General features: G+C 35.7%; 1 protein-coding gene across 2 annotated transcripts; it reads right to left on the bottom strand.

Moving 5' to 3' along the window:
• Nucleotides 1-1,346: 1,346 nt before the first annotated feature.
• On the bottom strand, nucleotides 1,347-26,891 carry LOC128862784 (DNA-directed RNA polymerase, mitochondrial). Of its 2 annotated transcripts, none has more exons than XM_054101522.1 (14): nucleotides 26,471-26,891; nucleotides 26,069-26,206; nucleotides 23,441-23,864; nucleotides 22,227-22,382; nucleotides 19,117-19,510; nucleotides 18,707-19,063; nucleotides 12,524-12,786; nucleotides 9,839-10,213; nucleotides 9,626-9,767; nucleotides 9,448-9,555; nucleotides 9,037-9,267; nucleotides 8,604-8,973; nucleotides 1,904-2,756; nucleotides 1,347-1,840 (listed from the first exon to the last, which is right to left on the bottom strand). In XM_054101522.1, exons 1-14 carry the CDS (start codon nucleotides 26,616-26,618, stop codon nucleotides 1,711-1,713), a joined length of 4,089 nt encoding a protein of 1,362 aa, XP_053957497.1. In that variant the 5' UTR covers nucleotides 26,619-26,891; the 3' UTR covers nucleotides 1,347-1,710. The 2 variants fall into 2 exon arrangements, with proteins under 2 accessions (XP_053957497.1, XP_053957498.1); XM_054101523.1 differs by having other exon boundaries at nucleotides 22,227-22,379; nucleotides 26,471-26,890.
• Nucleotides 26,892-27,818: the final 927 nt, after the last annotated feature.

Raw genomic sequence — 27,818 nt, forward strand, 5'->3', positions numbered from 1 at the left:
GACATGATATATTCGATTACTAATTTTCTTGAATTGAGTCTTATTTTTCTTAAAATTTTGTCTCACACCATAAGTGTGCTGACTCACCACATCCCTACACTATCTAACCTTTGGGTACCGAGTCACACACAGCCCTAACCCCTAGAAACCACCCCTATCATACCGCGAGCAGGCTAACCCACATAACCGCAAGCAGGCTTTCCCACAAACTCCAAATTTACATACTATTAATCCATATATTTCAGGCCCTCAAACCCAAGAAAATTAGTAAGCGACTATATCATGTCTATGTTATCTTAATCGATTTTCAGGTGTAGGAAAATTTCGAAACATGAAAATTTCAAAATGCGATATCTCTGCGAAAAAAAAATGATAAATGAGCAAACAAAACGCCATTTGAAAAAAGAAGGATTGTATTTAAAGATGCCATCCTTTAATTTTGGTGAAAGAAAACATCTGCAAGGCTACATAAACTCAAATATGGGCAAAAATGGGTTTTTTTGCACTTTTAGGTTAGGATATCTCGAAAACTCAAACTAATAAATTAATTTTAGTTATCAATCCGAATTTTGCATGGACAGAGAAGCAGATATTAGTTTAAATTATTTCGGATACTTTTCCTTGTAGACTAGTGTAATCGTTAGCTTTTGAGCACACGCCACATTGTTTAAAGTTTTAAGGAGACAGCAGCCTCGTTGTGGAAGCTGGTGAAAGGAATTAAAATAAGTTTTGTCCTAATGAATAACCTTTTTTTGTTGGGAGGTTAATTGTAATTATGTTCTTCCATAACCTACGGAGCTCCTCTACTCGCTCTTCCAATAAGTCGAGAACATCGACTTCTTCATTTAAATTGAAAATTCGTCGTTTTGTTTTTGCTATATTTGATTTTAATGCCATTTCGTTTCTCATTAAAAAGAGTTCACAGGATTGCATAACGAATCTGACTCAAATTCGCTGTCTCACTTTTTGCTGTCCTGATCTCCTCATGGAGCATAGGGCCTAGAATTGAGTTTAATTGAGAATTAATAATTGCAATGTTTTTATGGTAAATTTCATTACAATTAAGATTAAATTGCTTAAATGTTCTTAATTGCCAATTAGGTAGGTGCCTGATTGAACGTAGTCTAATAAGTATAGTAAGATTGAGCTTGCAAATAAATGAATAGTCTAAGTTCTAGTCAGCCAATCCACGTCACTTCTCTGCAGATGGAAAGGGTTGTTCCACTACACTAGATTTTGGATGAAAAACCTTGCCCATCTAAATCTGAAGCCTGTTATATTCATACTTTCATATGACAATACACAGGGATTTGAAAAACTAAAATACTAACATTAAAATTCATAAATTCAAAAGACTGTCAACAACGTATCTTATTTTATTGTGTTAAAGCGTTTTTTATAAATATTTTACAACCACACATGGTTTGTAATGTTAGTAGCTTAAAAGTAGTGAGAAAGTAAATTTTTTTGAACACTTCGCTAAAACTTTGTGTAGCACATTACACCAAATTGATTCACTTGTATACCATAATATATACAATATATCCCTTGACAGTCGAGTCTATGCTGCCAGAACGATTGCGATCCAAATCCGTCGATGGATCACTTTAGCAGCATTCCTCGAAAGTTATTTTAAATGGGAGTGTCTTATTATTTTACAATTAAGACAATTAATTTTTGTCGTTTTATGTATTGTACTACATCTGCCGCTTAACTAAAAAAATAAACAGAATTCAAAACATTTCGAAGATCAAAGTTACCCTTTCTCGGCATCTCTCCCAAGATTCGATTAAGCCGCCGCTTTGAAAGGTCATCAGCTGAGCCATCATTTAGAATTTCCCTGAAACAATAAAATATCTATAATAAAATGAAAAACATAAGTAAGAGATTTCTCGAAACCTACGATTCCTTGAAACTGTATTTAGATCTCATAAATGTTGACAAATTTTCTAATATAGGTTGCGAGTGTAAAGATACGAATTGTTCCCGACAAATCTTATTCATTTCGGGTACTGTACATGCATGAGTCCAAAAACAGTCATGTACGGATACAAATGTAAGCCCTTCGTGTTCGCAATACAGTGAAGTTAGCATCATATGAGATGAATCTAGCGAATGTATGAAGTTCGGTGGAAATGCATTTTTTTGTTTCATAACATTTGGCTTTTCGTACATATCCATTGCCATAGTTTCAGACACGCGAATACTTGTACGAACGGTGTGCTTAACTTCCTGCCGGTTATAAGGTTGCACAACCGGTAGGCCAAGTGGTGTTATCCATTCAACATTTTGTCCACAAACACCTGATATAAGCCGAGCACATTCCGTAAACCAATCCTGTATTTCGCGGGTTGAAGTAAACATCTCCCTTAAACTTTCAAATGTTTTCGAAGTTAAATAGGTGGAAGCTGGCCACACCCACTCTTTGGGAAAATTTTCAATGTCTTTCAATTGGCGAGCTATCTGCAACCTTGCGCCATAGCGTGTAACACCGTACACCGTGGTCATTACGGTTTGTTTAATAACCTTTCGGCGGACAAAACTTTCTAGTGCTTGTGCTACCTGGATTCCGTGCGCGGCATCTGATTTTCGAGATTTCTCTACAAGAGCTGCAACAGCACTGTAAACATCCTGTGGTAAAGGTGACGGAGCTAAATTAACACTTTTAGCTCCAGCTTCATCGCGTCCTAGGGCCGCATAGTGCTGCAGTCCATTACAAGAACCGTCTTGATGTATCGGAAACCGACTTAGAAAACCTGTAAGTAGAAACCTCATTGAATTAAAGCGAAAAAATTGTTCAAATAAGCAAATAACAAAAGAAGAAAATATTAACGTCACGAAGATCCTATTTGTCAGATATGGTATTCTATCATGAAATCTATGTCTGTACACTTTATTGAATTCAAAAACAATTTTATCAACATGTGTACCTAAGTGTATATACATATGTACTTGTAAAGAATAGACACGAAAAAAACTAGCCGATTGTGTTTACTCATCACTTCCGTAATATTAACTAAAAATAAAAAAAAGAGGTTGTCTGTAAAGTCGGTTTACTGACGATAGTTTAACGTGACAACGACATAAGAAAATACTGATGGAATGGTTGCATTTTTCAAAAGAAAATTTTAATTTTATTGGTTTGATAGAAATTTTGTATGGATATAGAGAAGGAGGTAAATGGAATCGCAAAGGAATTGATCAAGTTACATTTACACAAATGTGAAAAATTACGAAACATTTATCAAATTCATGAAAGATATGTTCAATTTCGATTGTGCATCAGACGTTAATAAGTCAACAACACTAAAAGGCACCATCATCGATTTGACTTTTTCAAGACACATTACACTCGAAACACTCCCTTTCATTTCCTATTTTTCTATCATCGTCCTATTCTATCCTATAAATTAATAATAAAAACATTAAAACAACAGGTATTATTAACAACTAGTCGTCACTAATTATAACTTCGGTAAGGATGATGGTTTGATGGTTTTATTTTAAATTCTTCAAGTAAATCAAATTAATTATCCTCATAGAGAAATGGTTCATTACCATGCACAAAGGAAGAAGACATATGCAAATACAAATATGTGAATTTATATACATATGCACATATACAAACATATGCATATATGCTCACTCAAGTAGGAGAGAGCCAGATGTCGAACGTTGCCGAACACGGGGGCCGATTGTGCCTCTTTGTCGTTCGTTACGCGCTCTCGCTTGCAGCAAGGTAACGCCGCATGAGCAAGATAACGCCGCATGAGCAAGGTAACGCCGCATTTTTTGGTGCGTGCAGCCGGCTACATCGAATTATAAGACGTTATCACGTCACAATCTACATATTCATATATTTGAAATTGAAATGGAACAGGTTGGTATTATAGGGATTCTTGGAATCAAAACGTTTTCTCCAGCAAAATAGGTAATTAAAATTGCACGCTCAATTAAGTGCGTTGGCGGATTTAGATTACATAGTAATATTACAGAAGCTCATACTTCAGCAACTGTTTATGTGGCGATATTCCGGAAGGGTTGAGAAAATTTACATTGGGTAATATAATGCCCGCCGTAGCCGAATGGGTTGGTGCGTGATTACCATTCGGAATTCACAGAGAGAACGTTGGTTCGAATCTCGGTGAAACACCAAAATTAATTAAAACATTTTTCTAATAGCGGTCGCCCCTCGGCAAGCAATGGCAAACCTCCGAGTGTATTTCTGCCATGAAAAAGCCCCTCATAAAAATATCTGCGGTTGGGAGCCGGCTTGAAACTGTAGGTCCCTCCATTTGTGGAACAACATCAAGACGCACACCACAAATAGGAGCAGGAGCTCGGCCAAACACCCAAAAAGGGTGCACGCGCCAATTATATATATATATAATATATATAATATAATGCCCGTTAGTACCTACTACTGTTTCTTTCAAAGAGAAAGATTGTGATTTCGCATTATAGTTTGAAAGTATTAAGGTAATAATATTGTTGGTAGCTAATAATATTGTTCGCCCTTTAAATAAGCTGAACGATTCAGTTGTAAGATTTCTAATTTGAGGGTATACTTTCTCAATCACATCTCCAATATTTTGATTTTATTTTTAAGATATATAGGTGTAGCACCGCAAAAACGTATAAACAATTCATTCAACAAAGCAAAAACGAACGGTTGCCGTCTGAATAATGGCAATCCTCTGTTCAAATTGAGAGCATTAGCAAGAACAAAAATTAAAATTACGAAATAGCGGAGCAATATCAATCACTGGCTTAAAGTATACTCTATTTTTGAGAATGACTAAGCGTACTAATATTTTATTGTAACATTCTAAAAACAACAAAAAAACATACTTCGCTTATTAAAAAAATTAAATAATTCAAAAGTATGAAAACTTAAAAAAAAAATTTATTAAGGTAAAAACTAAAATATAAGAGAGGCATTAGTCCATTGTTTCGTCCTCATAGCAAAGAAACGCTCATCAAATTGTTACAACTTTTTTATTACGAAATGGCATAATTTTTTTGGGCTGACCCTAATGTGATGAAATCGAGGACCAGGAAATAGTATAGCCAGGAAGCTTTCGCAACGGCTTTCAATGAATACCATAGTGGGTCATTAATTTCAAAGTTTTCTTCTGTACATTCTGTTCATGTAGTATCCATTGGTTCAATAAAATTTTAGATTTATTCAAAGTTCTGAATATTTTGATAACTAAGTTTCTAACCAAATTTTTAACTATTTTTGGCTGCCAGGGTGCATGCTGCGCTAGAACATAATGTCTTTGCATCAGACATGTGGACATTCATATGTATACCTACGTAACAATTTTGTAAACTTATTCTTGAATATTTTTTTATTTATTTACTCAACATTTTCGCGGAGCCTATGACAATATTTTCGTAAAGTCATATAATGAGAAGACACTTTGTTTTCGAGAAAAAAACATAAGTAGATAAATTCAAGCAACACCTAATATATTTAAAATACCCATCTTAAGTAAAAAAAAGAATCAGAAGAAAAGAAATCAGTTATTTACAGGCGATGGAACGAAAACTGAGAACTCTTCCTGGAAAAATTTTCTACGATTTACTATCGAGAGTGTCTGTCCAAAAGCGTGACCGTCATAACTTGGAAACTATTTGACCAATTCGATTCAAAAAAGCTGCATTATATAGGCTTAATACGCAATATATTCAATATAGGCCGCCGTAGCCGAATGGGTTGGTACGTGACTACATACCATTCGGAATTCAGAGAGAACGTAGGTTCGAGTCTCGGTGAAACACCGAATTGAATAAAACGTTTTTTCTAATAGCGGTCGCCCCTCGGCAGGCAATGGCAAGCCTCCGAGTGTATTTCTGTCATGAAAAAGGACCTCATAAAAAATATCTGCCGTTCGGAGTTGGCTTGAAACTGTAGGTCCCATTTGTGGAACAAGATCAAGACGCACGCCACAAATAAGAGGAGGAGCTCGGCGAAATACCCAAAAAGGGAGTTCGCGCCAATTATATATATATATATATATATATGTAAATATAATATATTCAATGAAATGTATAGTCACCACCGTAATCGGCTTCGAGTTTGCTTTGAAAACTGAGTTTGAGTTTTAGCTTAACTCTTGTCAAACATTTTCAATTAGATTGGCATTAGGCGAGTGTGAAGTTCAATCCAACATATAAATCTCATTTTGCTGTTTCCACATTATACACCTTCGGCTTCGATACCTAGGATCGTTCTCCTCTTGTAAAATCGAAGGTTAGCTGGTTGTTCAAAATATCTTCGCAGGTGAAGGCAATGATGCTTTTTGGTAAATTTGATCCAAAACTGCATTCAAATTGGCGGTAAACACAAATAAACGGCAAAATAATTTTTCGGAAAAGCAGCCCCAAACATGAACCGTAATTGAACAGTTCGTTGAAGTTGTCGATTATTAACACCAGGACCGTCGTATGCAACTTTTCGCCCAAAAGAAAGATTTACCGGTAAATATTACGTTTGTTTGTGTAATTCCGTTCTGAATTTGCCTTAACCCATGCAAGTCCTTTTTCAAGGTGTGATAATGAGAGCAGCAATTTTTTTCAATTGCTCCTGAATTTGAGGTCTTCTGCACGTAAACATCCTCGAATCATGTCTTTGGATATATTATATTAACACCCCGTCTGAACGTCTTCGACTTCTTCAAATATTTTGCTGCAGATATACGTGACAATTTTGGATCTATAGGGTGCGTACATAGGAACACTGCTTAAAATCGTTTTTCATACGCGGAACTCATTTTCTAAAAACAACGCTTTCTAAATTTCTCACAAGACTAAGAAATTGCACAACCCGTATTGCGAAAAGGATACAACTATTTAGCACAAGTAATTTTTTTTTTATAACGGAACTCTAACTTTAAATTTTGTAGGCCACGCTTTTGTTAGACAGACTGTATACATATTAGGTTATTTGATTTCATATCCCCCTCAGGGTTACTTCGCGGACTAATTGATAGCCAAAATCTACTTCGGATGTCAACATTGTAATAAAATAAGAAAATTTCGTTCGAAAATTTTAAATATAGAGACATGAAATAAACTAATATCTTTTTGCCAAAATTCTTTAGTAAATTTTATTAGGAGATTTAGAATACCTTTTAGCGTTGTAAAATTTTCGATTTTACAATTTTAAATACCAAAACAGCTTACGAAACAGGAAATACATTCTGTCAACAAAGTAGCGGGAATTGTTCAATAAAACTTATTTTGTCGCCTTCGAAATAGGCTCCATTCGAAGCAATACACATATAACAACGATTAATCCAGTCATCAAAGAACCTTTTAAACACGTTTAAAGAGATCTTCTTCAGCTCTTTTAGCGAATTCTCCTTAATGGCCTCTGTCGACTCAAAGCGGTGTCCGCGGAGTTGCAATTTCAGTTTTAGGAAAAGGAAAAAGTCACAGGGGGCTAAATCCGGTGAATACGATGATTGTTCTGTTCACAATAAGAGTCTTGTGAGACGGTGCGTTATCATGGTGCAATATCCATGAGTTTTCTTTCCACAAATTAGGCCGTTTCCTACGCACATTCTCTCTCAAACGTCGCATTACTTCCTAATAATATCCTTTATTTACCGTAGAACCATTTGGAACGAATTTCTAGTGCACAACTCCAAGATAATCAAAGGAAACGAGTAGCATGACTTTCACTTTTGACCGACTTTGACGTGGTTTTTTGGGTTTCGGTTCATGTGGACAGCACCATTTAACCGCCTGTTGACTGGCTTGCATGTCAAACTCATATACTCACGTCTCATCACCTGTTATGATGCGTTGGATAAACGTTGGGTCCGAATTTACTTGCTCAAGCATGTCTTCAGCCACCTTCTTCCGATGAATTTCTTGAAAAAAATTCAACTCTCTTGGAACGAGTCGAGCAGTCACGTGTCTCATGCCCAATTGACGGTGTAAAATGTTGCCAATTGATTCGTGAGACACGCTAAGGTCACGAGCTATCTCCCTCAAACTTAAATTATGGTTTTCCAGCACCATTTTCTTGATTTTGTCGACGTTTTCATCCATTGAGGACGTTGATGGGCGACCAAATCAGGGCAAATCTTACACGACTTCTCGACCCTCTGCAAAAGCCTTATACCATTCGCAGACCCGTGTTTTTGATAAGGCACCTCGCCTTAGGGTTTCTGCAACATTTTCAATGATTCGGCACATTAAAACCCGTTAAAAACACAAAATTTAAGACAAATTCTTTGTTCGATATTTTTATCCATAGTGAAAATTGCAGAGCACATTTGGAGACTGATATAATTAAATGCCAAAAACTAGCCAATTGACAGATCACGCTCAAACTCTGCGACGCTATAGAGGACAGTTGTACCAACATTTCAGCAAAAAAAATTTAGACATATGTGTAACGCGCGCTTTTTAAATGAATAATTCCCGATATTTTTTTGAAAGAATGTATTGTAGATTGTATCATTATTTTCTCTTTGTAAGGCAGTAGTTCTTTGTAATTGACTAAAACTTAAAAAAAAGGTTGTGGAGGCTGCCCCACACTTGAATATAAGAAGGAAAATAAGTATATATTTAGCAAACATTCTCACCTTCAGCATTATTTGACCGATATACTTTAGCTATTTCCATGCAGCAAGCTAATGTTTGCCACGGTTCATCTGACTGCGTCCACCACATATTGCCGTCCAAAGGATTGTCAGCTGAATCAAGAATTTCATTCAGTATATCTTCAGCATACAATAAACGTTCACGCACTGAATCACGTTTCTTTATGCCGGTTAAATTGATGCAATGCAGCTTAAGCCAACTAAAACCATCAGCTCCAAGGGGCTGTGCTTGATCAAAAACAAGCATAGAGCGTGCCAAGTCCGATCCCAGGTGGTTGAGATGAGGCGGTATCGGATAGACGCGACCACGAAAGTCCATGTTATGAGGTAGCCAAAATACACGATTGCGATACTAGAATTTGTGAAATAATAATATTATTATAATGAAATTAAAATATGTACTGCATTTAAATACATGGTTTGCCAAGGAAAGCCGGTATAAGGTATCACACCATAAACTATACATCTCTCCCTGCTTTCGTCGATGAGCTAATTTGGCTTTAAATCGTCTCGAGCGTTCATCGGCTGTTAAAACAGGATTTTCTTCTTGTATTGAGGGTAGAGGCGGCAGTGAGCTTGGCGGCTGAGGTATGTCAAGTTTCTCGTCACCACCATTTTGAAATACCTTTATTATAACGTCGAGTATCTGAAAAAGGAAAATAAAAATACAAAAGAGTTTCAGTATTTGCACAGCAGAAAGAGTTATATTTTCAGATACAATTATGTTTTCTCTAATAGACAAACATTTAACTGTACTGATATGATCTAATCTAATCTAACAATAAAAGCGATCTTTCTATAAATAATTGGTAGCTTATTTACATACATCAGTGTTAACGCGCCAAGCCACACTCGATAGTTGGTTCAAAGAATCAAGAGCTGGATATATTTGCTGCGGGTTGGCTGAATTTATGCGTTCCCATTGTTGTATTGCCTATAAGTGTAAAACAGAACGCGAAATAAAATTCGGCTCGAGATTTGCTATTTAATATGCATCATCCTACCTGGTGAGGTAAACGGATCAGATCTGATTTATTTAGTAAGTAGCCTCCATTATTTGGTGTACTCCAGGGCTGCGGAGGACAAAGCATTGGTACAAGGCTTGAATCAAATGTTAATGTCTTCTGATATGCGGTACGTAGTAATCTATTTTAATAAGCCACATAAGATAAATCGTATGTATGCATATAAAATAATTTAATTAAATACAAATATACCTTGCCAGCACAGGATGGGGTTTCACTTCCTCCTTTACTAAACGTCCTTGGTTTCGAAAAAGTGTATAAAAAGCAGGTAAAACATTTTGTTGTTTAATTTTACTTTTTTGTCGCATAATGTGCGTATCTATTTTTATATCACGCATTAAAATATTGTAAAGGAAACGACCGACTCCAGATTGTACATTGGGAGGCCAGCTAACACATTTCGCATCCATGCTTGGCCCACTAGCACGTTGCTCATGTACGAGTCGTTGCCACATTTGCCGAGTGTTATCATTTGTATCCGACTTTTGTAACACATCACAATATGAACTATATATTTCCCCGATTTTCTCCAATATCCCATTTTTCTTTTTCATTTCAACTTGATATCTAAATGAATATATAGAAATGTATATAAAAAATTAAAACTTTACCAGTTATAGATAAGTTAGGTTAATTAAAAATGTGGAGTTAACGGATTGCAGTCAATATTTTAACCCAGAACCCGATTGCAGGAGCAAAAGTGTCAGTACCTATTCAGTATCCCTTAAGTTTAACCACTGTTCTATGTATTTGCTCAATTCAATATGATAGCCAAGTTATGACCTTATACATTAATCAAACTTCCAAACAAGGATAAATAAAAATTATTGGGGAAATATTATTCTTTTTTGGATTTGAGAATTTGAGAATTCACTTTGTTCATAATCTATCTCTATATTTTTTTTTAAGAACATTTTATTGCAAGCTGTATACATACATTAAGCAATATTTGTAGAATAACTTAAACTAGCAGCTAGAGAATTTCAGTCGTTTATGGGATGCACCCAGTGGTACAACCCATTTCATTTTTTCCCACTAAAAGAGGAGATCTGTGGTAGATTTTCTTTTGAGTCCGGTGAAAGCGATGGGATTTGCTATCATTTCCGTTATTAAGGAGTTAGAGTGAGCTAGGAGCCTGAGACTATGAGATCTTGCATATTTCTCTACTTCTGGCATAACAGTGGATATTTGGAGGTCACGGTGTATTTGCGAGTTTGTAATATAGTAGGGTGAGTTGGTGATCATTCTTACTGTTTTTGACTGAAATCGTTGTAAAATTTCGAGATTGGAGTTTGCCGCAGTGCCCCAAAGTTGAATACCATATGTCCACACGGGTTTTAGAACTGCTGAGTATAAGAGCAATTTGCTTTCGACAGAAACTTGGGAATGACGATTTAAAACCCAGTGAAGGTCTCTGATTTTAATACCAAGTGCTTTTCTCTTTGAGAATATATGTATGTGTTTTCCACGTTAATTTTCTGTCTAGATGCATTCCTAGATATTTGGTTTCATTGCTTTGTGGAATTTCCATATCGTTGAGTTTGACGGGTGGGCAAGTGAGTCGCTTAAAAGTGAATGTGACTTGTACTGATTTTGTTTCATTGGACTTTATTCTCCATTTTTTGAGCCATAGAACTTGCAAAAAATACAATATGGAAGTTTCAACTGAAAATACTAAATCTTTATTAATATCAAAAGAACCTAAAAGATGTAAGTTGGAGCTTGACTGCCATAAGATAGAAAAAGTAATGCAATTTAAATAGTTGGGTGTAGATGTATCTAGCAATCGAAATATAATAACAGACGTGCCCGGATATCAGCGTGCCTGCGAGGAATCGTATGGAAAAACAAGTATATGAACATGGAAAATAAAACGCTTCTTTTTCCTGCATTCTACTGCGATAACTACAGGAGAATATAGAACGCAAAAAAGTTTTAAGGGGGTCTTCTGGTCTCCAGCGAAAAAAAATCGATTTTTTTTTTTGCATAATTTTGTTGTATGTGTATGCGAGAATACGCCACAGAAAGGATTTTTTGAAAATCGCATTTTTCCCCATTTTTCTGGGCACCGAAGTGTACCCTCCTCCGGCCGTTTTATCATAAACTTTATCTTTAAACGCGTTTCCCCGAAAATCGTGTTTTTTAAGCATTTTGGTCACACTTTTCATAGTAGTTATACTCCGATTTCAATGGTTTTGGTCTTAAAAGGTTCGGAAAACTTACCGCTAAGTTTCCCCGTGTACGATTTTTGAAATTTTTTTTCATTCCATTTTTATAACCTTTTAAAGTTCAAAAAATGAGCAAAAAAAAATTTTTTTTGCAAATTGTTGCATAACTTTTGAAAAAAATTAAAAAAAAAAAATCTGTCACGGGAAAACTTAACCAGGGCAACTCTGAAGACAACGCATATCTAATTTTTGCTTTCTGATTACCCAGGTGGAAAAACCGTGACCAAAATGGAGACCTGTTTCGTTTGGAGGTGGACGTCTTCAGCGCCATTTCAAGGTCGCGGGTGTTAATTTTTTTTCAAAGTCAAAACCATTTTTTAAAAGCCAAGACATGTACCTTTAAAATAAAAAAATTTTTTTTTTTAAATATTCACAGGATTTGTCACAATCAATCCCCAAAAAAACCCTTCATTTCAGGGCCTCGAGACCAGAAGACCCCCTTAAAGCACCTAACCGGTGCTGTAGCTGATAAGACCTGTAGTTAAATAAACCTCAACAAACTTAATGCCATGCAAGTGGAGAAAATAGCACCCGATAAACCTGCCTATTTACATTCTCCTTTAACCTAAATCTCTCACTTTGTACTTGTTTTGGAGACTATAATAGAAATACTTTTGTATGAAAAATAAAATGAATTTAATTTCCTTACCTTTTTTGAACTTGCTGACCAAGTTCTTTGTAAAGTTGCCCGACTGTTGGACTAAAGGTTTCTGAACCTTCAGCTAATTTGTAAATCTCTTTTATTAAAATATCCGTATATATAGATGTGTCCAGAGTTTTAAGGTATGTGTAGTAATTCATAAAACCATTCGGTTTGAAACGAATTTGAGCTCGCAATGTATTTAAGTCACGGATAATGGCCGCACTGATTTGAGTACGCCAAAGTTCCTCTAGGTCTTTAAGCCTGCCTCGCTGAAAAAAAAATCAAATATATAATTAGAGAATATTACAATGTAATAAATGCATGGAGATACAAAACGTTTTTTAGTGTGCATTTATTAAACATATTCGCATAACATATTCGCCAAGAAGGTTAACTTTAAAATAAGGCACCGAGTACTTTAACTAAATTGTATTTCTCTTTTTTGACCAAAAATAGAAGCTAAAACTTGACTTTTATTGTTCCAGTCAAGTAAAAAAGTGAAAATCTGGACCGACCTCAAAAATAAAAAAATGGCAGGTATTGTGCATCAAGTGGCAGCGACAAAAGACAATGTACGAGTAGAAGGCGAACTTGATACCTATATTGATTGTTAAATCCAGTTCCGGACCATTACTGCAAAAAGGTTTAAAATTAAAACTGATGCATTGTTATGTAAATGTAAACTGCTATTTTATCGCCCACAAAATAACGGTTAACTGCTGATTTGTTTGAAAAAGTCAAAAAAATTTAAATCATATAGGACTAATATTCCGCGGCCTACAAGCATCACATTACTATTTATAAGTGTTGAATGGACAAATTCTTTCGAATGTTTTTTTATTTATTTATTTAAATCTAAAGGCCTCTCCATTTAGCCAAGCTTTAACAAGTGGTGAATAGATGAAGCAAATGGTATAAATGATCATATCTTGGCAATGCTGGAAGAGAGGTCTCTTAAATTACATGTGTTTGTAAGATAGTGAGTTATACCAGTTTTATAAAGTATAATCGGCGAATCTTACTCGATAACATTATTGTTGCTTTCACATGCAAATTTCTCGAGAGAGCAGAGAAGTGGCGAATAGAATGCTCGTTATATTTCATACTAGCAAACCCGCCCCCCTTCGCTGGGCACACTAAAATAGAATAGATATGGTTTAGAACAGAAAATATATGGTTTTCATATTATTTATTTCTTTATTCTTTATTCAAGCGCTTTGGCATAAACAATATTTTTTGTTTTTCTATTTGTTTTTGAGTAAATATAAAATATAAATTGAAAATCAGGAAAAAAGAAGATTGTTTTTAAATTTAAAATCAACGCATATGAATAAACAATCGTCTTTTTTCCTGATCATCCATGAAGCATTGGAGCTTTTTTAACCATTATCCATTTATATTTTTCAAAAAAAAAAAAACGAAAAAAATTTTTTTTTCCACGAACACATAATTTCATTCGGATTTCACATTAAATTCTCAAATTTCGTAAGAAATTATTCACTGTTCCAAAATCCACTCCAAAAAAATGCACAAACAATTTTTACATGTTGCACTTACGTTTTTTCCTTATGGCATTCAAATCAGAAAGAAATATTGACACATTGTAACTCACACTGTAAATTTGACAGTTCAGTTCCGCCTCAAGCGTTAAAAAAGTAAGCGACATTATGGCTGGTTCAAAAGAACGCTGTACCCGTTGCCAGTGCTCCGAATTACAACCAAACTTTACGAAACCCATTTTCAATACTTACTTAACAATGTGCGTAAGTTTGGTTTAATTCGGTGCAAAGACACGGCGGGTCCACGTTTTGGCATACATTTCGAGACCCTAGTCATCAATAGGTATGAAAATTACCCCGTATTAAAGCACTTATCAACAGCTTTCATTTGATACCCATATTGTACATACACAACCAAAGGTTACCCGGGTCCACATTTTGACCTATATCTCGAGACCCCAGTCACGGAGTGGCATGAAAAATACTATGTACTAAAGCATTCACCAACAGCTTCCATTTGATACCCATATTGTACATACACGTTTTGACCTATATCTCGAGCCCTATCCACCAATAGGTATCCAAACTATACGGAAACCATCTTCAATACCTTCTTAACAATGTGTGTAAGTTTGGTTTAATTCGGTGCAGACACGGCCGGTTAGCGAACACAAAAAGTTGACTTTATTTTATATACAATATAAGATTTTTTTCAGTTTGTGTCCGAAAAATCCAAATATCTTACGGAACCCTATTTTTTTCCAAAATAAAATGTAATCCATGTTACTCTTGGATAATGTAGTTTTCTAATGGTGAAAGAATTTTTAAAATCGGTCCAGTAGTTTTTGAGCCTATTCGTTACAAACAAACAAACAAAGTTTTCCTCTTTATAATATTAAGTATAGATATACAGGGTTGGCCATATTAAACTGACCCATCTGATTATTAAAAAAATATGGAAAAAGAAACATTTTTGTGTGTTTCATTGTGAAAAACATTTAATTTAGTTCAAGGAGATTCGTTTACATCACTTTTTGAATATGATATCGCGCAAGTGGCCGCCCTTAGCTCGTATAGCGTAATGTGCCCGTTTTTCGGCGTTTTCCATAGTTTTGGCCAGCGTCTCGGCCGATATGGCGGCTATTTCCCGTCGGATATTGGCCTTAAGTGCGCCTAGTGTCTTTGGCTTGTTGACGTAAACCTTAGATTTCAAATAGCCCCAAAGAAAAAAGTCCGGTGGCGTCAAATCCGGTGATCGTGGCGGCCAGTCAAAATCGCCGCTTTTTGATATCAAACGGCCAGGGAACAAAGTCTTCAATAAGTTGACGGTGGCTCGTGCTGTGTGTGGTGGTGCGCCATCTTGCTGAAACCAGAAGTGCTCCATACCATTTTCACGAACAATCGGCATCACAAAATCGGTTATCATGGCCCGATAACGCTCTTGATTGACGGTCAATGGTTGGTGTTGACCATTTTCAAAGAAGAACGGCCCAATGACCATATCAGCGCAAATGCCACACCAGACTGTAACTGTTTTTGGTCGTGGAGAGGTACCTCTTCAATAATTTGAGGGTTTTCAGTGGCGTAGAAACGGCAATTTTGCTTATTTACGGTTCCGTTCAAGGAGAAATGGGCCTCATCACTCATAATGATTTGATGACGTTGCGTTTTTACAATCGAGAAGGAATTTTGAATGTACAGCTGAACAATTTCAGCGCGTTCTATTGGGGTGTACTGTTTCATGGTATAAATCTCCTTCGACTGACGCTTCCAACGCGGTATGTCATTAGCTGATCTGAAATTACAGTAAAAAGTTATAGGGTTACTCAATGGGTCAGTTTAATATGGCCAACCCTGTATATATTTTGAAATATATATTAAATTATATTTCGTCGAGTAATATTTGTTTAACGCATCCGAGAAGGGAGAATTCGTTGTATTCTTCGAGGTATAAGAAAATGAATACTTTGAAGCAAAAATGGGTAATCACCATTAAAAACAAACGAGAGAGCAAGAAATGATTTTCTACTTTCTCATGATTTCAAGTTGATTAATAGCAAATGTGGTGTATAAGAAGTGATAGTATCAGAAACTTTAATGATATTTGTACAAATTTCCGAGACACTTTTTGCACACGTCTATCTTGTCAATTAAAAATGTATGGTATAGCTTCCAAATAAATATGGGATATTCTAACCTAGAGCGTACAAATACAGTAAACAGCAGTTTCAAGGTATAAGGATCCGTCAAATTTGAGCTACGTCGTATAAAGCCTAAAAAGGAATATGATTTGGATAAGATGAAATTAATAAACTATTAAATGAGCTGGCGGCCGTCGTATACGAATGGGTTGATGCGTGACTATTATTCGAGAGTACGTAGCTTCGAGACTCCGTGTATGAAACAACAGAATGATAGAAAAAGCTTTTTCTGTTAGCGCTCGCCCCTCGGTAGGTAATCGCCCCGAGTGTATTTCTGCTATGAAAAATCTTCTCATAAAAAAACATTTTCCGTTCGGAGTGGTTTAAAACTGTAGATCCCTTCCTTTCTCGAACAACATCAAGACGCACGGCACAAATAGGAGGAGCTCTGCCAAACTCTTAACAGAAGTGTACGCGCCAATTATTTATTTTTATTTTTCATTAAATGAGTAACGACTGTCAAAAATTACACCTAAAGCTTTAGATTATTTAATAAATTGAAATACAGTATTAGACACACTAACAAGATGGCATTAAAGAATTTTTGTATATTTAAAGAAAATCGCTTGAGGACTACATGCATCAGCTAAGTTACTTATGAGTGAAAAAAAGTCCTCATCATTAGTAAATCAGAAACAATTGCTAATGGCGTTGATAAATACGCAGAGTAAAGGATCTAAAATACTTCCGTAAGGCACTTCAGAGCAGGCAATGAATGTTTCAGACGATACGAGGTATGTTCAAAAAAATAAGGTGAAGGTTTCAAATATCGCGGGCTACGTACATTTGACTATCAGCTGGTACAGATTGTTGCGCTAAGCTATTCTAAACATCCTGTAGCTTGACTAGGTCATATGCTTTTGTTAAGTCAACGAAGCACATGTTCGCTGGCACATTAAATTCATTAAACTTTTCGACAATTTGTTGAACGACATATATTGGGATCACAGTAGATCTATTCGCTCGGAAGCCCTGTTACTCCTCTTGTACGAGGTGTGGTCAAAAAATAAGGTGAAGGTTTCAAATTTTGCGGGTTACGTACGAGCACATTCGACTTTCGATTATTATTATTTTTTATGTTGGTACACTCGTCTCAAAGATATGTTCACAGTTTAATTTGTTTGTGAGAGGCATAAATAGGGCAAGTTTTAGGAGCTAGAAGCGTTTTTCTGAATATTAAAAAATGTTGCTAATACATTTATTTCGATTTATTTATAAGTTATCAAAATCTTTATAATTAAATGTAATTAAAAACACAGGTGCGTTCGTCGCATGAGCATCGCTCAGAAATTTTTGAATGACGTCAACGGTAATCCAGATTTGCTTAAAAGGGTGACAATTGGTGACGAATCACGGATATATGGTTATGACATCAAAACCAAAGCCCAACCGTCCCAATAGAATAGTCCAGGAGAGCCAAGAGTCAATGGCAGAAAATCGCCGAACATGCAAAACACTTGTGTTAACATGCTATATTACCGTCAACATATCTTCGAGACGAGTGTACAAACATACACATACATTGCGCAGAACGCAATCGCGCAGGCACAATATTTTATAAGAACGTACAATTGTTGGCGTATGCCGATGATATTAACATCATCGGCCTTAACAACCGCGCTGTTAGTTCTGCCTTCTCCAAAGTTCTGCAGCGGATAAAGATCCAGCAGCTACGCTGGCTGGGTCATGGCGTCCAAATGGATACAAACGCTCCGCACCGTATTCGATGCGGTACCAGCTAGTGGTAGAAGAGGAAGGCCTGCTCTGCGGTGGAAAGATCAGGTGGAGAAGGACTTGGATTCACGCCAGTTAGCACAAGAAAGAACGACTGGCGCGCTTTGTTAAACTCGGCCAAAATCGCGTAAGGGGTTATCGCGCCAATTAAGAAGAAGAGAAGCAGTGGTCATCGGTCACTGGGTAATCGGAATCTGTGGGGATCCTGCAGATAAAGAGACTATTGAACACTTTCTTTGCAAAAGTCCGGGTCTGACGTGTAGGCGTTTGAGGTTTTTTAGTGTACCTTTTTGGGATATCGTGAGGCAGTTATCCAGCCTAGATCGCGTTTCTCTCCTCCACTACCTTAACAGCACTGGATGGTTGCTGGTAGCTAGTGGTCTACATTATGGTATCAAAACGGCACTCTAGTGCTACGTGTGGTGTACCCGTGGTACTTTTGCTATCTAATCTGCCTACCTATTGGTCTTTACTGCTTCTAAATCATTTGGCAGAGGGGTTTGTATCCGGGTCAAGATCACGGAAGCAGTTCCTGAGATGGGTATCCAACTTGTTCATTTTAGTTTTCCTAATATAGGTAATTTAGTCAGTTATTCTATATTTTATTTTATTACAACATACGAATTAAAAAAACATAGAAAATTAATATGATACATGTATTGTTAGTGATGCACTACTCTAGTAATATCAATTATATATACCAGCATATCGGACCAGTTAACATCCGTACAAATGCATTAAGTATTATTACTTACACAATATTCAGCATTTGCCAATTCCTTTGAACTTTCAATTGATTTGATTGTAATGCATCCATCCAACTCAACCTTCAGTTGTTCACGTGCCAAGTTTTGCAGTTCCGCTTTATCATACTCACGCTTCGATTTCGTCTTATTTGAGGGTAGTGAAAGTGGAGTGGTCTTTGGCGCGGAATTTCCTACTGGCAGAATGTGTTCATTTAAATTGTCAAGTAGCTTATTATTGTAGCTCAGTACTGGTGGCGTATAAATGGGAGAAAAATCTGGTTCAATGCGTCGAATAGCATCTAGGGCAATGTCTCTTTGATCAGCAGTAAACACTGATCGGTCCATTATTTGATTTAATGTTATCCCCTGAAAATAAAATAGTTGTAGTAACTGTTTTAATACAGAAGAAGATTTATCACATTTTTGTTTGCCATCTGCGCAAACTTTCTAATTCGCTCAATATTATCTTCCGACGACTCCACGCGTCCCAGACATTCAAATATTGCGGCGAATGTTTGTTCGTTAAATTTTAATTCATCTTCTTCGATTAATGTGAAAATGTCTTCAAATCGTTCAAAGGACCCCTTTTCCGCTAAACCATGAAGCAGAGTATTATAAAAATCAATCGTAATAAGACTCTTAGTTTCTGATTTTTTCTTTGCTCTCTGCCTGTATGCTAACAATGTAGACATACCGCGGTGGACCATACCCGCGGAAACACAAACATTAAGGTATGCTTCCAAATTAATTCGAAGTGCCTTTTCCTTTGCAAAGCGTTCCTGTTCTTCACTATTATGAACTTTTGACTTGAACCTAAAAACATTTTCAAATAAGTCTCATTTATTCGATGATACTGCTAAACTGCATATGATCCCTTTGTAAATACCGCCTAATTTTGAATACATTTTAGGAAGAAGAAACAACTTATTACTTCAAGCACTTTAATAGATTTTGGCATTATAGGATTTTTTTAGAAGTGTTACGCTTGTATGACGGACTACATCAAAGCAAGTGCCAAAACAGTTTTATATAAAGTTAAAAAACAAAAATATCACTTGAAATAAATATATGTTGTTATTAATACAGACAGCGAAGTTGTGTCGTACCTTTTTTTAGTATTTATAGTCAGAGACAAAAAAAGTTGAAACATATACCAATGGATAGCATATGTGGAGACGGTTTGCACAATGTATTAAAATAGATGCATAAGTGAATAGGTGCAAGTAAAATTAATCACACTATTTTACCTGTATTAATAGGATAAACAAAATCAACTTGAAGAAATTGAAAAAGAACGTGCACAAACAAACACTGAAAAGGAATTATTGGAAGAGCGAAATAAATTACAAGCTGAACTAAATGAAAAGGAAAAAAAAATAGAGAAGACTGAATCAAAAATTGGGAATATAAAAATACTTTAGGAATTAAAATATTTTTATATATATTAATTTAAAATAATTTGTTGTTTAATAGGATTTCTTGATGTTTTGCGTGAAACATATATTGATAAAATTAATAAGTTGCCACAAGGACAAACAGTTAATGAAATTGGTATATTAATACCTAAGTGAATTTGCATCATTTCAAAAATATTTTTTGATAGTAACCAGCAAAGAAGATCAAGAAGGGGTATTTTGGGAATTGGCGATGACGTGGAACGCATAAATAAGTTATTGGGATCGTTCGGTAGAAAAGGGGCTGATCTCAAGGATATGAAATGAGCTTATTTATATGTATACGATCAAGGAATAAATATAGAAGTTGTTGTATTAATGCTAATAAATCATTGATGAAACAACTGGAAACTTATATATTGTGAATCAATACTATTATATTATAAATTTGATTCAGAAATTATGATGGTCATGGATTAATTAATGATTGTTTTTTATTCTGCTTTTTCAAACAAAATTAATTATTTTCCCTAATACAAGAAATTAATTGTTTCTCATTCATAAATAGAAAAACAAATTATGATATTTGAAATACACAAATATAGGATCGCTTAATATAGGTCAAATAGGATATTTTTCACATTTAATTTTAATACATCTATTCACATATATCATGTAAAAAGTTTCAACCTAAGCTATCCATTTATATATGTTGAAACTTTTTTCTACGACTATATCCTATGCTCTCCGCATTTATATAACGTCGAATAACGTCTAAATTTCGATGTACTGGCGATCCTAGTATATATAATTGGCGCGTACACCTTTTTTGGGTGTTTGGCCGAGCTCCTCCTCCTATTTGTGGTGTGCGTCTTGATGTTGTTCCACAAATGGAGGGACCTGCAGTTTCAAGCCGACTCCGAACGACAGATATTTTTATGAGGAGCTTTTTCATGGCAGAAATACACTCGGAGGTTTGCCATTGCCTGCCGAGGGGCGACCGCTATTAGAAAGATATTTTTTTCTTAATTTTTGGTGTTTCACCGAGATTCGAAACTACGTTCTCGCTGTGAATTCCGAATGGTAGTCACGAGCCAACCCATTCGGCTACGGCGGCCGCTGTAGTAGTATGTAGATAGAGAGATAATATTACTTTGTGCCCGTTTTAGTAAATCGATGAAATTTAGACATAATATGAGCTCTATTCGTCAGTTTTTTGTCGTATTTTATCTCTCAAAGCTTCAATTTTTCCTGGTTTATTCACCTAGTTTGAAATAGCCCGGCAAAAGATAGTCCAAAGGTCTTAAAACGGGCGATCTCGACGACCGATTGTTGCACGTTCCCACGGCAGTCGGTTCTACGTTACCGGAACGACCCGGATTTATATTCGGTCAAGGACTGTCACTTCAGCAGCATTCCTCGTACATGCATGAGAAATGTTTATGCTGCTACAACAACAACCACCACCGATTTGTTGCAGAATATCGTGAAATTATTCTTTGCGGAAGTTTTGTTTGCAGTAAATTGATTACTTCCTTGGATATGCGGATGGTATGTCGCACCGTCTTATTGAATTACACATTCTCAATACCCATACAATACAGTAGATTAAAAGACGCTTTGTGTTGACGGTAAGTGCATTTCCAGCTGCACGAACTAATCGACTCAAGCGGACGCCTAAGGGACTGAAAAATGTGTCCGCTTATGAGAAAAGTGTAAAAAAGGTTAATATTAAGTTATGGGATTGTTGTTTGCTGAAAAGAAACCAATTTAAAAAAATTCTTAAAGTTTTGTGGTATGAACTGAGAAAAGTGTCCGCTTAACGGAGGTGTCCGTTACGAGAGAGTACACTGTATTTTTACACGGATTTTATGAAATTTTAGATTCTACTTAACGTCTGTCAAAAGAGACGCCAACGCACTGTGATAGCTCTCAAAACAAAATATTACTAAGAAAAAACTCGAGCTTAACAGACTTTGTAATAGAAGTCAATCAGTGCATCGATCCTAAGCTATGGAAATCTTAATTTTGCAACTTTTGCAGTTACGTGGTATTTACAAATTGTTCATACGCGGTTTAGCAATGTATGTGTATATATATGTAGACTAAACAGCAAGTCAAATGTAAATAAAAACCTTGTTTTAGACTTGGTCACTGCTTCAGCTTCTGCTTTCTGCGGAGTATGTTTCAAAGTATTTAATTCAATACTGTCGGAAGAAATAAAAGGCTCATCGGTCACTAACGGATCCAGTAACTCTTCAACATCATGCTCTTTTGAGACAGTACAACTGCTGGAAATTAAATATGTACATAGTTTAATCCATGCAATTTTTGTAAGTTAAAAAGCGAAAATACTTATGAATAAATACTTATATACGCATATTTTTATATAAATATATATATTTATAAATATATGTTTCGTGTTCCGTGTATAAGAATCATCCTCGGTTCAGTCGAGATTTTTAGAAAACAATAACTCACTAAAAATGTATTAAGGGGTTAGGGGTAGTCAGAATTTTCAAAAAATTGCATTTTTTGTTGCATTTTCTAAAGTATAATATCTTAAAAATATTGTGTGAAAATTTACGTGAATCCGACAAATACGTTTCTTGTTATTCAACAATTAACAGAGGGCGCTCGAGAGCTCCGGCGCGCTCGAGAGCAAGTAGGCTAGCTTCAAATTCGTTTTTCTCAAAATTATGTTTTTTTTCTATTGGTGAGCACTGTAACCGCTTGTTAGATTTCAATAAAATTTATACTGTTTTTGAAAAACATAAAGAACTCGTGCTATTCGAAAGACTTTTTTTCAAAAATTTCGATTTTTTTTAAACATTTAATTGTCGGTTTTTTTCTCGAAAATCTGAAAAACATTTTCTGAGGCCGCCATATTTTTAATTTTGAAAAACAAAAATGCTTCGATTAGGCACAAGATTATCTATTAATAAAACTAATTTCTCTTGTTCGATTGATTTTAGATAAATCTCCGAGGACTTGTGATGATCACCGCAAGGGACTTCTGGAGAAACTCGCTCCACACAAACACTATAACTTTAACAATTATTAATTTAATAATAATAATTTTAAAGGTTTGAAACTTTTTATATACCTACTTATACATATTGGGGGCTGGCGAAATCCTCCACTGAACCCTTCCTGAGGATGCCGGCTGGTAATAAGTCGACCCCCACGACCCAATTATTATTTAGATGAGATAAAAAACATGCCCACTATTTATTTGTTAAATTCCGTCCGTTTGTCTGATTTGCTTTCGGTTTATTATTTGCTCGCTCCAAACCGACAATGACCATAGATATGCACACAAATAAATTCAAGTAAAAAGCTGATTTACCTGAATGAATCGATTGGTATTTCGCAGGAATCTTGACATTCATTTCCCACACTTTCGATTATGTCGCGATAGTTGTTGAAACTCTTGATGATATTTTTGATGTCTTCTGTATTACTTATGACACGCTTTGTATACTCTTCCTTTCCAAAAAAGATCAATGGTTTGTCATCATAAATTCCTGATTCCAGAATTGTATGGTCCATTTCATCTATGGCGATTTGTTTGTAAATCGCTGGTTCTGCCTTTATTTTAGGGGTAACGTTTTCCATTACGTTTGAGACTGAAATTTTATTTTTTAATTGCTTTGCTTCCCTGGCGCGCTTTTCAATTATTTGAGCCTGCGTTTTCGCTATAAATGCCTGCAATTTTTTCGCTCTAAGTCTTTTTACGCGTGATTTTCGCTCGTTGGCTGACTTGTCGGTTACTATAGGTGAAAAATAAATAAATCTATGTATATAGAATAGATATTATCGAAAATATTTTCAAAATGTTTAGTATATTAAAAATGTGCAGTTAAACTTATCCTGCGTTTACTAGTATACATTCTATCAAAAAAGTAGCGAACATTTTTCAATAAAACGGAAAATAATTGTTTAATCATCAAAATTTATTATGTCGCCTTCAAAATAGGCTTCATTCGAAGCAATACACATATAAAAACGATTAGTCCAGTCAACAAAGCATCTTTTAAACGCGTTTGAAGAGATCTTCTTCAGCTACTTCAGCGAATTCTCCTTAATGGCCTTTATCGACTCAAAGCGGTGTCCGTGGAGTGGCAATTTAAGTTTTGGGAAAAGGGGGCTAAATCCGGTGAATACGGTGGTTGTTCTGTTCGCTGATATTTGTCGAGTTTTTGGTCAAAAAAGTGTTCACAATATACGCCTTGTGAGGCGGTGCGTTGTGATGGTGCAAGAACCATCTTTCCAGAAATTGGGCCATTTCCTCTCTCAAACGTCGCTTAACTTCCAAATAATATCCTTTATTTACCGTACAACCATTTGGAACGAATTCCCAGAGCACAACACGAAGATAATCAAAGAAAACGACTTTCACTTTTGACCGACTTTGACGTGGATTTTTGGGTTTCGGTTCATGTGGACAGCGCCATTCAACCGCCTGTTGACTGGCTTGCATGTCAAACTCATATACTCACGTCTCATCACCTGTTATGATGCGTTGGATAAACGTTGGGTCCAAATTCACTTGCTCAAGCATGTCTTCAGCCACCTTCTTCCGATGAATTTTTTTAAATAAATTCAATTCTCGTGGAACAAGTCGAGCAGCCACGTGTCTCATGCCCAATTGACGGTGTAAAATGTTGCGAATTGATTCGTGCGACACGCTAAGGTCACGAGCTATCTCCCTCAAACTTAAATTATGATTTTCCAGCACCATTTTCTTGATTTTGTCTACGTTTTCATCCATTGAAGACGTTGATGGGCGACCAGATCGGGCAAATCTTACACGACTTCTCGACCCTCTGCAAAATCCTTATACCATTCGTAGACCCGTGTTTTTGATAAGGCACACTCGCCATAGACTTTGTGCAACATTTTCAACGATTCGGCACATTAAAACTCGTTCAAAACACAAAACTTAAGGCAAATTCTTTGTTCGATATTTTTATCCATAGTGAAAATCGCAATTGACAGATCACGCTCAAACTCTGCGACACTATAGAGCTATAGAACTATTCCAGATATTTTTTTGACATAATGTATGTATGTGCATTAATGAATTTAATTTCAGTAAATTTAGATACAAAATCTTAGCACACTAATGGAAGAAATTAAGGTATCAAAATAAATTTCAAAATTTTTGACTGTATCTCAAATAGTCGTACGTGAGTATATATTTGAATCTTTCAATCAAGTCGCGTTCAAGTTTTTTATGTTTTTTTGTTTGTGTCCATTTTTTCTTGACCAAACCATTTTATGGGCCGGACAACTTATTTATCTATCTTTAGTTTGTTTTTTGTTGACCTGTTGTTGTTGTTTTAACCTCGATATGGCCGCTTCTTGCTGAGATATCGGACTTAGAATCGAAAAGCATGGTTTTGCTTTTGATCACCGAAATGATCACACAGAATATGTAGGAGCGGAATTAACCCTCCATCGGACACCTTTTTTAAAACCTTCTATAGGGCACCCGGGTGTGGCCTTTTTTTCGTCCTGTTCGAGGATCCTTTTTAAAAGGTTATATTTATCAATTGATAGAAAATTAAATTTTAGGAGGCTACCTGGAAGCTCATGTTGTTAGCTATAATAGAAATACATATGTTAAATTCACATCCAAAGTCGAAAAAGCCATGCTGGCCAGACCTCATCCATTCAACCATTATCTTTATTTACAATGCAGTTTAAGTCTAACCTAAGATTTTGCCCAAATTCTTTTTGAACAAAATTTAACTTCAACTTAAGTTGTAAACACGCGTATTTAATTTGTTTTTATCTTGGCAAGCAGCGTATTATTAGCTCTAAATCAAATTAAGAGGAACGAAATAAAAAAATAAATCAATAAATTATGTTTAACAAAATAATGAATATGAGGGAAACATATTCAGTTCGGTGCACTCGTTAGCGAAACTTGTGAAGATATATTTGAAGCTCACATATTGTATTAACTCACCTTCCAGAAGTTCAACATATTTAGAATACCTCGGCTTTACTATGCGTTTCTTCTTTTTCCTTAGTGTTTCACCTATTGTAGATTGCGAGCGGAAGCCTGGACCGTCAATAAGCATTTGCCGCTTTATCAAATCGAAGCCTAAAAAAATATTTTAAATAAAAATAGATAACTAAGATATCTGAACAATATCCTAAACATTGGAGCATTTTTAGTGTTAAATGTTCATAATCGTTGTTGACTACATTTGTATGTAACAATTTTTAAATTTGTACAATGCACTCGGATATTATTAGCAAAACTTATGTTGCCATAATGGAGGTAAAGTCGCATCTATACCACGTTGTCAATAGCAGGAACGACATTTACATGTGCATATATAAATTCGTCTTGGCTACGTCTTACCACATATGTAATTTTCTGCAAATTTTTGAAGATGAGAATAATTTCGGCTTAATTCAAATCTTTGTATAGAACAGTTGTTTGGACATTTGCTGAGCAGCAAACGAACATTTTGAACGCTAGTCCACTTTGCTGACCAAATGCGATGCATTTTAAATCGGATTTACCAATATATGAAATACTAATTTTTGATTCCCGGTATTAATTTAATAAATAAGTTTCCTGTATTTTTCTTGCATAATTAAAAAAAAAACACTAAGAGCGTAAACTTAATACAGCTGTAATCACATGGAATAATAACACACTGAAGCTAGCTGCGATTCAGTATCAAATGTTTACGCTAAAGATCAATACTACCGACTTATTTTTTTTCAACCAAGAATCCTTCGGCAGTGTTCATACAGGGAAACTTTTCTTGCTCTGGGCATCTCCGTTGCTTGCAATTCCTTAACGTCTCAACACTAAATTATTGATGAATCATCAATCGAGACAGCAAATTGAATGAGGTTGGCAGCCGGTTCTACGTTACCGGAGTGACTCGAATTTTTCCCGACCAAGGGCTGCCGCCCCAGTAAACTAGCCCTGTCTAGTGCACCGTATCCCAGGTTGGCAATTCATGCCGTGAACTATTTTAATGAGCAATGAGCTGTCATTTTGAGTGTTTGACATCCAATTGGTATTGTTTGTTACGCTCACATAAGGTTCAAATAACTTCAACTCAAAAAACTTCACATTACAATATTAACAAGCCATTCACTGAATATTTAAAAAAAAATAACTTTCCTTTGTCCTGCTTATTTCATTTGTATTAAATAACTTTAAATATTTCGTGATATGAATCACCAACTTCATTCAATGAGCCGTTACGACTGGTAATTTCATTAAAATTTACCATTGAAAATCATCAAAAATTTAGTGACGAGACGTTAAGTTAACAAAATGATTGCTAATTTTTCTGCTGGCATCCACTACTACTACACAAGCTTTAAAAGTAAAGGCCATGTCAGATGAAACTTTTATTTCGCGTCAGATTTGCATGAAGGATTTGCTTTGGCAACTAATATTCTAGACAGACGGTGGCGTTAATCGGGATTAACGACTTCATTTGGAATCATCTCAGGAATTAAGTTGACAACTATACTTAATTAACAATTTAGAAGAATTCCCGATGGCAAATCTGCCGAAAATCGACATTTAATGAGCCTTTTCTTTTTGCCAAGAATTAGCAAGTGGCGAATAGAGCAACTGGAAGAAATGAACATATGTTGGTAACGCAGGAAGGGAGCTGCCTTAAACTACATGTGTTGGTAAGGCAGTGCGTCTAATGAGATATTTGTTGTTGTTGTAGCAG

The sequence above is a fragment of the Anastrepha ludens genome, chromosome 5 (genome assembly GCF_028408465.1).
Source record: "Anastrepha ludens isolate Willacy chromosome 5, idAnaLude1.1, whole genome shotgun sequence".
NCBI lineage: Eukaryota > Metazoa > Arthropoda > Insecta > Diptera > Tephritidae > Anastrepha > Anastrepha ludens.